This window comes from Stegastes partitus, unplaced genomic scaffold, assembly GCF_000690725.1.
Source record: "Stegastes partitus isolate 25-593 unplaced genomic scaffold, Stegastes_partitus-1.0.2 Scaffold563, whole genome shotgun sequence".
NCBI classification, from domain to species: Eukaryota; Metazoa; Chordata; class Actinopteri; family Pomacentridae; genus Stegastes; species Stegastes partitus.
Window position 1 is genome coordinate 194,154 of NW_007578294.1, and position 11,293 is coordinate 205,446.

General features: G+C 42.0%; 1 protein-coding gene across 1 annotated transcript; it reads left to right on the top strand.

Moving 5' to 3' along the window:
- Positions 1–1,618: 1,618 nt before the first annotated feature.
- On the top strand, positions 1,619–3,750 carry LOC103362219 (C-X-C chemokine receptor type 4-like). The gene is made up of 4 exons (XM_008288514.1): positions 1,619–1,662; positions 1,746–1,960; positions 2,050–2,333; positions 2,943–3,750. The coding sequence occupies exons 1-4, from the start codon at positions 1,648–1,650 to the stop codon at positions 3,536–3,538; spliced, it is 1,110 nt and encodes a 369-aa protein (XP_008286736.1). The 5' UTR covers positions 1,619–1,647; the 3' UTR covers positions 3,539–3,750.
- The last annotated feature ends 7,543 nt before the right edge of the window (positions 3,751–11,293 follow it).

Sequence of the window (11,293 nt, forward strand, 5' to 3'; positions counted from 1 at the left end):
TGTGTTGTTAGATCACTTTTCTAAACGCCCACATGGTGGCACCACTTCCTTTCATAATCAGAATCTTTTTTTTTTTTAATCCAGACATGATTTAGCAAGAAGTTGACAGCAGCTTTCTTAAGAACTAAAGTATAAAAAGCACATCCACCCGTGATACATGCACAGGGTTATTGTTTGGGACAAGTGTCGTCGTAAGTATTGTGTGAGAAGTGCAGTGAGTTACATACACGCAGTCGGTAAAGAAACGATGAAAGAACAATCGCTGCAGACATACGGGCCTGTGTTACTCATCAAGTGTCCCAGAGAGCCTGTATACACAATAACCAGCCTCTTCCTCCTGCTGAAGGTCAGCGCTGTGCAGCTTTACACTGATTCATTTACACCTGTGTGATGTCAAAACGTCAGCTGTTAGAAAGTCAAATCTACAGCAGCACAGAGTTAATACAGATCAGTGGTGCTTTAACAAGCAGCATTATCAAGCTGAATGAGAGACGTTGCTGAGGATAAACCAGAAATAGATTTTATTTTTTTGAATCAGTCAGTGTGTATTCGTAGTTTTGCACAGCAGTGTTAGTTTTTGACATTCTTGCGCCGACAGCAGAGGAAGGGTCGGGGCAGTGAGATGCAGATAAGGGGCCTCGGATTCAGTCTTGACACTTCAACAGTTTTTTTTCTCTAAAGTTTGTTTGTTTGCTTTGGAGTAGGTTTACTGTTTCCTTGTGGGTTTAGTGTATTGGGAGAGGATGGGGGACTTACAGTCAGAGGAAATGTGTCTGCTGACAGTCTGTGTCTCACATCAGGTAATCCATACATGAACGGACCAGTTTGGTTACGTTCTGTGGTAAATATGACATTTCTCCTTATTAACTCTAATGAAATTGTTAAATGAAAGCAAAATTAATTCATGTTGTGTAACTTTTTGTACTTTTAGTGCATTACAGAATTTTAATTTGAATTAAGGATCAGCCAGTTTATCATCTACTTAAACAATAAATGTTCATGATTACTCCATCGGCTCCAGAGGGACGTGTTCCTGCTCACATCAGTGTTGAAACACAATCCTTTATTTTGCTCTCAGAAAGGTGACGCACTGATATCAGAGGGACACGCTTCACTGACAGTCACAGAGCAGATGGAGTTTCACAGCTGAGTGTTTACCAGAGGAGGTACGAAGATAATCATCTTCTTCTCTCCTCCAGGCGTCCCTGTGTCTCCCTCTCATGCATGTTCATGTCATGCACGCATCGTGTACAACAGTGATGCCAGCAGGACGAACATGTTCACACTCTGCTGAGAGCCGGTACTCCTGCTGCTTGTCCTGATTTAACAGAGCATGGAGAGACACTGTTCACACACAAGCTGCCGTCTGATCCTCATCTGCATTCTTTCCTACAGGAGATGATGATCACAAAGCATGAGGTCTCACGGCTACGACAGTTCACACACACAGACACACACACAGAACCAGGCGGTATCCTGTGATAGATCCACTATCGGCACCTGACACCTCGAAAACAGGAAAAACGTTTCAGCAGGAACGCAGATGTGTTGGAGTGTTTGGGGGAGGAGCATGGCCGCGACTATAAAGCCTCTGCAGATGGAAGTCTCAGCTTCACTCGGCTCAGAGAGGAGAGCGACTGTTTCATCATGTCCTACTATGAGGTAAGAATAGTTCAGTCAACACTGGGAGCTTTGATTCACAGGTCTGGCTGCATTGTCATCATTATGTTCTCATCTGTCTCCAGCACATCCTCTTCGACTACGACTACAACGACACGGGTTCTGGCTCTGGTTCTGGTTCTGGGTACCTGGGAGTGGATCTGGAGGAGCCCTGTGATGTGGAGCACCTGATGACGACTGAGCTGCAGCAGGTCTTCTTGCCGGTGGTCTACGCCCTCATCTTCACCCTGGGCATCACCGGAAACGGCCTGGTGGTCATAGTGCTGGGCTGCCAGCGCAGGTCAGAGGACCGGTGGAGGACTGATGAGTTTGATGCGTGTTGTGGTGAATGAACATGATAACAATTAGATTTTCTGTTTTCATCTGCAGGTCTAAATGCAGCCTCACGGACCGGTACCGCCTCCACCTCTCAGCGGCTGACCTCCTCTTCGTCCTGGCGCTGCCCTTCTGGGCCGTGGATGCAGCTCTGTCCGACTGGCGCTTCGGAGCAGCCACCTGCGTCGGCGTTCACGTGATCTACACAGTGAACCTGTACGGCAGCGTCCTCATCCTGGCCTTCATCAGCCTGGACAGATACCTGGCAGTGGTCCGAGCCACCGACACAAACACTGGTGGCCTGAGACAGCTGCTGGCTCACAGACTGGTGTATGTAGGTGAGTGTCAGCAGAGGGATCGGCTCTTTCTTCTCTTCCTCTTCTCATTTCTCTTCTTTTCTTCTTCTCTTGTCTTGTTTTCTCTTCTCCTCTCATTCTTCTCTCTTATCTGTCTTTTTTTCTACTCTGCTCTTTTCCAACTTTTTAATTCTTGTTCCTCTTCTTTCCTCTCACTCTTCTATTCTCTGGTCTCTTCTTCTACTCATCTTTTATTTCCTTCTCTTCCTCTTCTCTTCCTTTTCTTTTTGTCTCTTCTCATTTCTCATCTTCTATGTTCTCTTCTTTTTCTCTTTTCATTTCTCTTTTCCCCTTTTTACTGGTCCTCTTTTCTCTTCTCTAATTCTAAACTGCTCTACTTTTTCTCTTCTTATCTTTACTTCTCTTCCTCTCTTTTCCCGTCTTCACTTCTGCTTTTTTCTTTTCTCTCTTTTCTTCTGTTCTTCTCTTCCTCTTATTCTCTTTTCACTTCTTCTATTGTTCTCTCTCTACTTTTCTTTTCTTCTCTTTTCTTCTTCTTCTTCTTCTTCTTCTTCTTCTTCTTCTTCTTCTTCTTCTTCTTCTTCTTCTTCTTCTTCTCTGACATCTTTTCCATCTCCTTCCTCTCTGCAGGTGCCTGGTTACCAGCCGGCCTTCTCGCCGTCCCAGACTTGATATTTGCCCGAACAGAGGAAGGAGGAGAAGGATCCACTCTGTGCCAGAGATTCTACCCAGCAAACAACGCTCCTCTCTGGGTCGCCGTCTTCCACCTCCAGCTGGTCCTGGTGGGTCTGGTTATCCCGGGCCTGGTTCTCCTGGTGTGTTACTGCGTCATCGTCACCAGGCTGACCCGAGGCCCGCTGGGGGGCCAGAGGCAGAAGCGCCGGGCGGTCAGGACCACCATCGCTCTGGTGCTCTGCTTCTTCGTGTGCTGGCTGCCCTACGGGGCCGGCATCTCCGTGGACGCCCTGCTGCGTCTGGAGGTCCTGCCGAGGAGCTGCCGGCTGGAGGCCGTTTTAGGCGTGTGGCTGGCGGTGGCCGAGCCCATGGCCTTCGCTCACTGCTGCCTGAACCCCCTGCTGTACGCCTTCCTGGGGGCCGGGTTCAAGAGTTCAGCCCGCAGAGCTCTCACTCTGAGTCGGGCCTCCAGTCTGAAGGTTTTACCACGAAGACGCCACGGGGCCTCCACGACCACAGAGTCCGAGTCCTCCAGTTTACATTCCAGCTAGGGTTTGCTGGTCTATGTATAATGTATATAGTGTACATATGTGTGTATATATGTGGGAAAGTTTACACAAAGTATCTGAGAACGTAAGGAGCAGTCTGCTGGCTCAGGACTTCTCTTCTTCTCATTGTGCGGTTTCTCGTGTACATAGTGTTTTTATGCTGCTGTGCTTTTACACTCTTGTTATTGTTTGTAATAAAACTTACAAAACACTCATGTCTGTGACAGTGTCTGTTATTTGAAATATATTTTTTGCTTCCTGATTGACTTCTTGGCTCGCACTTCAATCACTCGACCACCGCTCAGCAGCTGAGATAGATATCATTAAAGCCGCGCAAATAATTCAGAGTCCGAGCCGGCTAATGAGATGAGAGATGAAGGCCTTTCAGCTTTATCACAAAAAAACACACTGGAAAAGGGACGGGAAACATGAAGCTGGAAGAACAACAAGCCTGAATCAAATGTATTTGGGCCTAATTGCCGATAGCTGGTCTCAAAGCTTAAAATCCTGATTGCTTTTTGGAAACATACAGTTGTGCTTTATGTTTGCGGTGCCTGGGGGCAGATTTTAAGGAAAGCATCAGTAATGGGATGTACTCTTCTAATCTTATTAATCATCAGCTTTTCTCTCTTTGTGTTGATTCGTTACCATTCAGCTGTGTGCCATCTGAATCCACTGATCCGCGACACAGACCAGTTCTTTTGAAAGACGAAACTTTGAGATGCGATGCGTGATAACCAGGTGGAGCTGAGTCAAAGGGTGTGAAAGAGGGATGTGATCGTGTCACTGTTTCAGGGGATGCAGGTTAGATTTATGTTGATGATATAAACAGTTTGCAGCTTCTACGTGAGAGAGGAGGGAGCACCGAGAGGTCAAGAGGTCCATTTTTCCAGTCTTTTAATGCACAAATACACACACAAAAGTGCTTCCCACAAGCCTCCTTCCACTTGGAAGTGTGAGAAACAGAAGCTGGAAGTTTACTGTGTCCTGTTTCCTGGAGCAAAGATGAGAGGAGGAGGAGAGGATGAAGAGGAGATTTGTGTGAGAGACAGAAAGGAAAAATACAGTAAGTCAGCAGCACAATGAAGGTTTCCCTCTGAGGCGGCGTGACTAACTGGAGGAGTTCATCAGCGTATCTGAGACTGCTTCACCGTGTGCTGGTGCGGCTTGTATATGTACAGAAATGTTAAATATAAGTAGAAAACGCACATCGCCGGGTATCTCCTCATGTAAGTTTGCTTTTGCCGCTGCGACACATTCACACATGCACACACAAACACACACGCACACACACACAATTCACTTCTATTCATAGTGTATTCAAAACAGGAAAGACTTCCTGCAGCTCATTTTAGGAAAAACAAGCAGCTAAAACAATCAAACAGCCCAGCAGTTGAGGGCTCACCAACACAGAGAGCCGTCATAAAGCAAATCAGTTACCCTGAAGCACTTTAAACATCCAGAACACATATTGACCCCAATATAGATTTGACCTTTTTTTTCTTTTTAAAGTTTTGAGTCACAGTTTTAGCCCATCGTTTGCCCCCAATCTTGCTTTTAATACTAATACACTAAAAAGTGTTTGACTAACTTAAATGCATTGCTTTTACTGGTAAAACACATTTAAATTAAGTTTAATTCAAATTAAGTTAAATACTTATATCAGTGCTGCTGGTTTAAGTCCTTTAATCATTTGATTCCTGATATATGAACAGTTTACACAGCTGCAGCTTCAATTTAAGGAAAGTGAACATGAAATTTCCTCTTTTTTTTTTTTTTCAAATTTAAGGTATTTGCTTTACTCCAACATAAATTGTAAAACATGGTTTTGTCATTAGACTCTTCTTCTCTTCCTGCTGGACAAAAACAGTTGCAGCAGAAAAACTGAAGAAACATGAACGTCACGACATCAGATGCAAAATACTTACTTAGTTTTTACACTTTCGCCCAAGATACAATACAAAAAGGTGCAAAGTGTAATTTTGAGTTAATGAATCACCAAAGCAGGAATGTTAATAAGAATGATTTGAAACAGCTCATTACTTCAGCTGCCCTTGATGAACCCCTGAATTTTCATCTCTACTGTCATTACACTCACTTTGTGTTGAGTTATTAAAGTAAAAATGCCAAAGCATCATGTAAATGTACTGATACTACTACACATCATATCATCAGAATAGTGTTACTCGTGCAGCAATGTACTTTTTTTTCCCTAGGATGGTTGATTTGGAGCTTATTTTGACCCGCTGTGTATCCAACTTCAACTCATGATTATTTTCTCCATCGATCAGTTGATCGATTTGTGAAAATAGTAAGAAATGTCCCCACTAGAATTATTATCAAAGTAGTTGCTGATTTTCTATCAGCTGATTGATAGATCCATTAACTAATTCTTTCAGCTGTGTTTGTGCTTTGCATTAGCAAGTTTCTGTTTGTACAGGAAACCAAAGACAATCCATAAGAAGGCTATTACAAGTATTACATTATTTTTTATTATTATTTTGCTTTGCATTTAAGCCTTTTAGTCAAATCTGAAATCTCAGAATGCTTTAAAAATTTAAGATTTAACATTGAGTTTTGACTTAGATTTGTTTACACTCACATTAATATAACTTTATTTCCAATATTTGATTCCAGCACGGGCTGCAAGGTGGCTCAGTTGTTAGCACCTCGCAGTGAGAAGATCCCCGGTGAGGACACTCGGGATCTTTCTGCGTGGAGTCTCCATGTTCTCCCCGTGCAGTGTGGGTTCTCTCCGGGTTCTCCGGCTTCCTCCCACAGTCCAGAAACATATTGAGGTTAACTGGTGATTCTAAATTGTCCGTAGGAGTGAATGTGAGTGTGCTTGGTTGTCTGTCTCTAAGTGTAGCCCTGTGATAGACTGGTGACCTGTCCAGGTGTCCCCTGCCTTCAACCTGAGTCAGCTGGGATAGACTCCAGCCCCCCCACGACCCTGGTGAGGATTAAGCGGTGTGTAGATAATGGATGGATGGATGGATGGTTACAGCAGTTTGCGATCAGTCTTGTCTACCAGCGATTGTTCTTTCTTCTCAGCAGTGATTCTTGACCTGAACTGATACCTTTCCCCGTCTTGCATGTTTTAGTTTTGGGTTCTGGTCTGTATACTGACTCTGCCAGTGGGGGAAGAATTCATAGTTTGACCTGAAAAAACTTCTTGGATGTCTTATCACTGTGTTTAACAAAACTGTCCTGATGTCCTGAAGTTGGGGGTTTGTGTATGAGACAAACTGTACATCCTGCTCTGGCCGTCCAGTGCTGATGTGAGCAACACTGACCTGAGTCACTGCTTGATTTCAAGTCTAGAGAGGAGAACATCACCAGAACAATAAAACCGTGTCACTGTCTGAATTCAAATAAAGCAGGAAACAACTCATCTGAAATCACGTTTCCCTTCTTCTTTTTCATATCCTGCAGCTATTTCATCACATTGTGCAGTTTCTCACCTGTTTCTGACACCATGAAAGTTTTTATCTCTGTGCACAAGCAGGTGTTACAAGGCACATAGTCTTCCTTTAGGATGGGTTTAATCTGTGCAAGCTTGTTATTATTTATTGAAGCTGCAATAATAGTTCTGCTACACCCTTCAATCACAGGTTCAGATATTATATAAAAACCTCCTCGCTGCTCGTCATGGCATTGATGTTGTGGCGCACATGTGTGAGTGTTTTGTGTCGGGGGGAGGGGGGTTGTGTGTTTGCCCTACAGATGGTCAGGTTCCTTCATATTCAGACAAGCTGAGTTTCCTGCTGCTGAACAATCGTGGGAAAGCCAGAGGTCAAGACAAAAGGAGAAATAAAGAGGGAGAGAGAGACTGCGTTGCATCCAAATGGCCCGCAATAACTTCCTGCCTTGTTCCTGGTGGATTAATACAATGTGACAGGTGAAACCAATAGCCTGCCGGGAGCGTTTGTATTGACCTCAGCAGGTGGAGACGTGAGAAAGATGTGGGAACAGAAATAGAAATTAATGGAATAATGGAGCAGAAATCAGTGTTTACCCACACAGGTGGTCCTGGGACTGAAAACTGCAGGATTTGTTGTGAGATGTTTGGTTTTTCTGCTCGCTGTTGTCCGTGACTTTATATCAGGTGCTTCAGCTGTGTCCTCCTGCTTCAAGGCTTACACGTTAGAAAAGCTGCTGCCTTTGCCTTTGAGCAAAGCATTAACCTCCAAACCATAGTAGGCTGCACCAGAACAAGTACAATTTATTTTAAAACACTTATAGCAATGCTTTGCTTTTCTGTTTAGCATTTATAAACAGTGTATAAACCTACAGTGTATGTTACATTACAATGCAGCGTTATGTAGTTATGCACCGTTATAAGAGCGATTTAGGTGTTATTAATGCATAATTAATGACTGTAATTGACACATGCATTAACAAACAACCAACATTAAAATATCCTTGTATTTGTTTATAGTTTTATTATCATGTGTGTAAATTGGTTTGTCACTTTTAATCAACTGATCAGCTTATTGATAATGAAAATAATTGTGATGTTCAATGATCAGGCCTTTGTTCTTTGCCCTGATAAACAAACAGCCTCCTCCAGTGGCCATTCAAAGGTATTTCAGTGCATCCTCAGTGGCCATAGAGTGAAAAGTTGTGATCTACAGCAGCTTATATGGGGAAAAAAGTGTAGGATTTCAAACCCTCATCTGCTCAGTCTGAGAAGATGAGGCAGACAGGCCAAAGATCTCCTGTAAGCAGTTTTTAGTGAGTCTTCAGGTGACACTCAAGCAAAAAAAAGCTCTCTTTCAGATATTACAACATGCTGTAAATTGGTGGTTTCATCTCCCACAGAGCAGCTTTGAGCGTTCCGTTAGAGCACAGATTGTAGTTGTGACTGTTTCTCCACAGAGGATGCAATCGACTCTTCTGATGTGAGCACAAGGTGGGAATGGATGCTGTTTTCTACTAGATTATAAACCACAGCGCTGACAGACCAGCTAGAGAGTCTGGTTATCTGCAATGATCCCTCACCGGCTTCCCACCCGCCAGCTCTGACAATAGCTCCTCTTCAGTGGTGGATAATAAAGATTTTTCCCTGTGCTGCCTGATTATCTCAGTCATTTTACTATTACAAACGACTTTAACTGTACCTTCAGTTACTAATTTGCATTCCAGACTTTCAGCAGTGACTTATCACACTTAAATCTAACAGTGCATGATTGCTGGTGCTGAGATGCATTTGTGAAAAGTATGTTTTCAGTACAAAACTGTACACCTACATTACGTCAGTGTTTAGCTGTGCACATTTAATACCCCTGGAACGATGGGAAACATCTTGATGTGCAACAGAAAAGCACTCAGAGAACATAGCTGAGAGCAGTTTTTATCTAAATAGCAGTAAAACATAAAAACAAACTGACAAATGCTGAAGTACTGCAACAATATCTGCAGTTTATTCAGCACGTGTGACAACATGGTTATCAAGTGAAGACAACTGGAAACACAAAACAACTTTTGTGTCACTCTAAAAACTATAACTTCACTTTCCTCAGTAAAAATAATGCAAATGCTTACTGCAATTACTGTTTCTGAAAGTGTCAGTTTTTATATTAGTTGTCATCTGTCGTGTCTGTATTGTATTTATATGCACCATGTAATGTGATCACGACTACCAGACCTGCAATAAATCACGTCTACGGATGACTTCACTGTACTTATACTTGGACCTCATATTAAAATATACAAAAGGGTTATGATAAAAGGTGTTTATCTATACGTGTGCTTCATTGTACTTGTGTCTGTGTGTGTGTGTGTGTGTTTATCTCTCTTGGGGTATGCAGGGTTATGATTGATTAAAAATATTCAGAAACATGAGCGTTTCCTGCCCTCCAGTGGTCACAGTGGGAAGCTGCATGTTGATAAAACGCTCACTTGCTGAGGACATGATGGCAAACTAATAATCTGGTGTTCAGCAGAAGAAATATTCCGATTCTTTAATCAGGTGAAAGTACTAATACCGCACTGTAAAAATACATCAATACAGGTAAAAGTCCTGCATGTACTCATGTTACAATATGTTGGGGTGACCAAATGTCTTGTTTTCCAGGACATGTCCTGTTTTCATGTCCTGTCCTGGTTGGTTTTAATAAAGTGATGAAAACATCCTGGTTTTAAGTGTATTTAAGTTAGAAGGCATCTTTGTGCAAACTTTGAGTATCATTTGAGTTTCTCATTGCTGGGCCGAGTGTCCTGGTTTTTGGTTATTAAAGATATGGTCACCCTACAATATGTAAATATTATCAGCCAAATGTACTTTAAGTAACAAATGTAAAGGTCACAACCTTTCTGAGTTAATCATGTTGGTGTGTGAAAGTTAAATATGTGAAAAAATAAACAAAAAACATGAATTATGTGACTGAATAAAAGCACCTGAATAAGTTAATAGTAGTGTTTGATATTTCATTGATGTGGTACCAGTAGAAGGAAAAGATCCACCAGAGCTGCAGGTCATCTGGATCCAAGAGAAGTGAATTCCTGCAGACTGCAGGGAGGAGATTATAACACTCACATCTAACTTTATGGAATTAATCTCTGAAATTTTAAGAGCAGGGCTGTGAAGGGGTCATATTTTGTTTCAACTAAACTTTGAGTATTTTGTGAGGCCGTCTAAGTGATTAAATTTGACTGTTGTTCTGCTTTCTGCTGTTTGGACACAGTCGATTATTCAGATGTTTTCCAGTCATGATAAAGTTTTTTTGTTTTTTAAATTTATTTAGAAAGTAAATAAAGCTTCCTACTGTGACCACTGGAGGGCAGGAAACGTTCATGTTTCTGAATATTCTTAATTCAGTATTAACCCTGCATAACCCAGGAGAGATAAACACACACACACACACACACACACACACACACACACACACACACACACATCCAAACGGTAGAGGGTTTTCTCTGGAGTGGAAGAGTAACTAGTGATTACAGATGAATGTAGTGGAGGAAAAAGTGCTATATATACCTCTGTGATGTGGTGGAGTAGAAGTAGGAAGCTACAATAAGTAGAAACACTCAAGTAAAGCACAAGTATTTCACATTTGCTGCTCGGCCTGACTGGCTTTCTGCTATCCTCCTTTTTTTTTTTTTGGTTTGTCTGTCAAAGCGCTTTATAATATCTAAATAAATGTGCTATATAAAGTTATTTTAATATTATTATTATCATAATTTATAGTAGTAGTACTAGTAGTGGTACTTAAGTATTGTACTTAAGCAAATGTACTTTGATTCCACTACTGGTAATATTTAATATCAGTCAAAATACTTACACTTTTTTTTTGTTTTTTTATTTTGTCTTTTTCTGCTGATGGTATTTTGATGTTTGATGTTTGAATGCTTGTGTTGGGTGTCTTCACGTGTACTAATCTTTATTTGAGTAAAGGATCTGAATACTTTTGAGACCAGGTTGCAGGATAATGTCTGTACTCTGATTACAGCCTTTAAAAGTTAAAAACGATCACATTTTATTAATTCCAACTTGACACCTTTTCTGTCCTGCTTCCACATCATGTCAAAAATATTATAAAACACGTATTTACTCGACAAATACACACAAAGACTGAGCACGTTACAACGTTTTCTTTTTTTTTCTCCTCCCTGAACTTCATCGCTTTGAAGCAGGAAGCGCTAAAGGACGCGTCACTTTACGCTCTCTCCTCTGATTGGCTAACATCCCGGTGATATTTGAATGTCATCTCTGATTGGCTGAAAGCGGCGCGCCAAACGTCACATGGG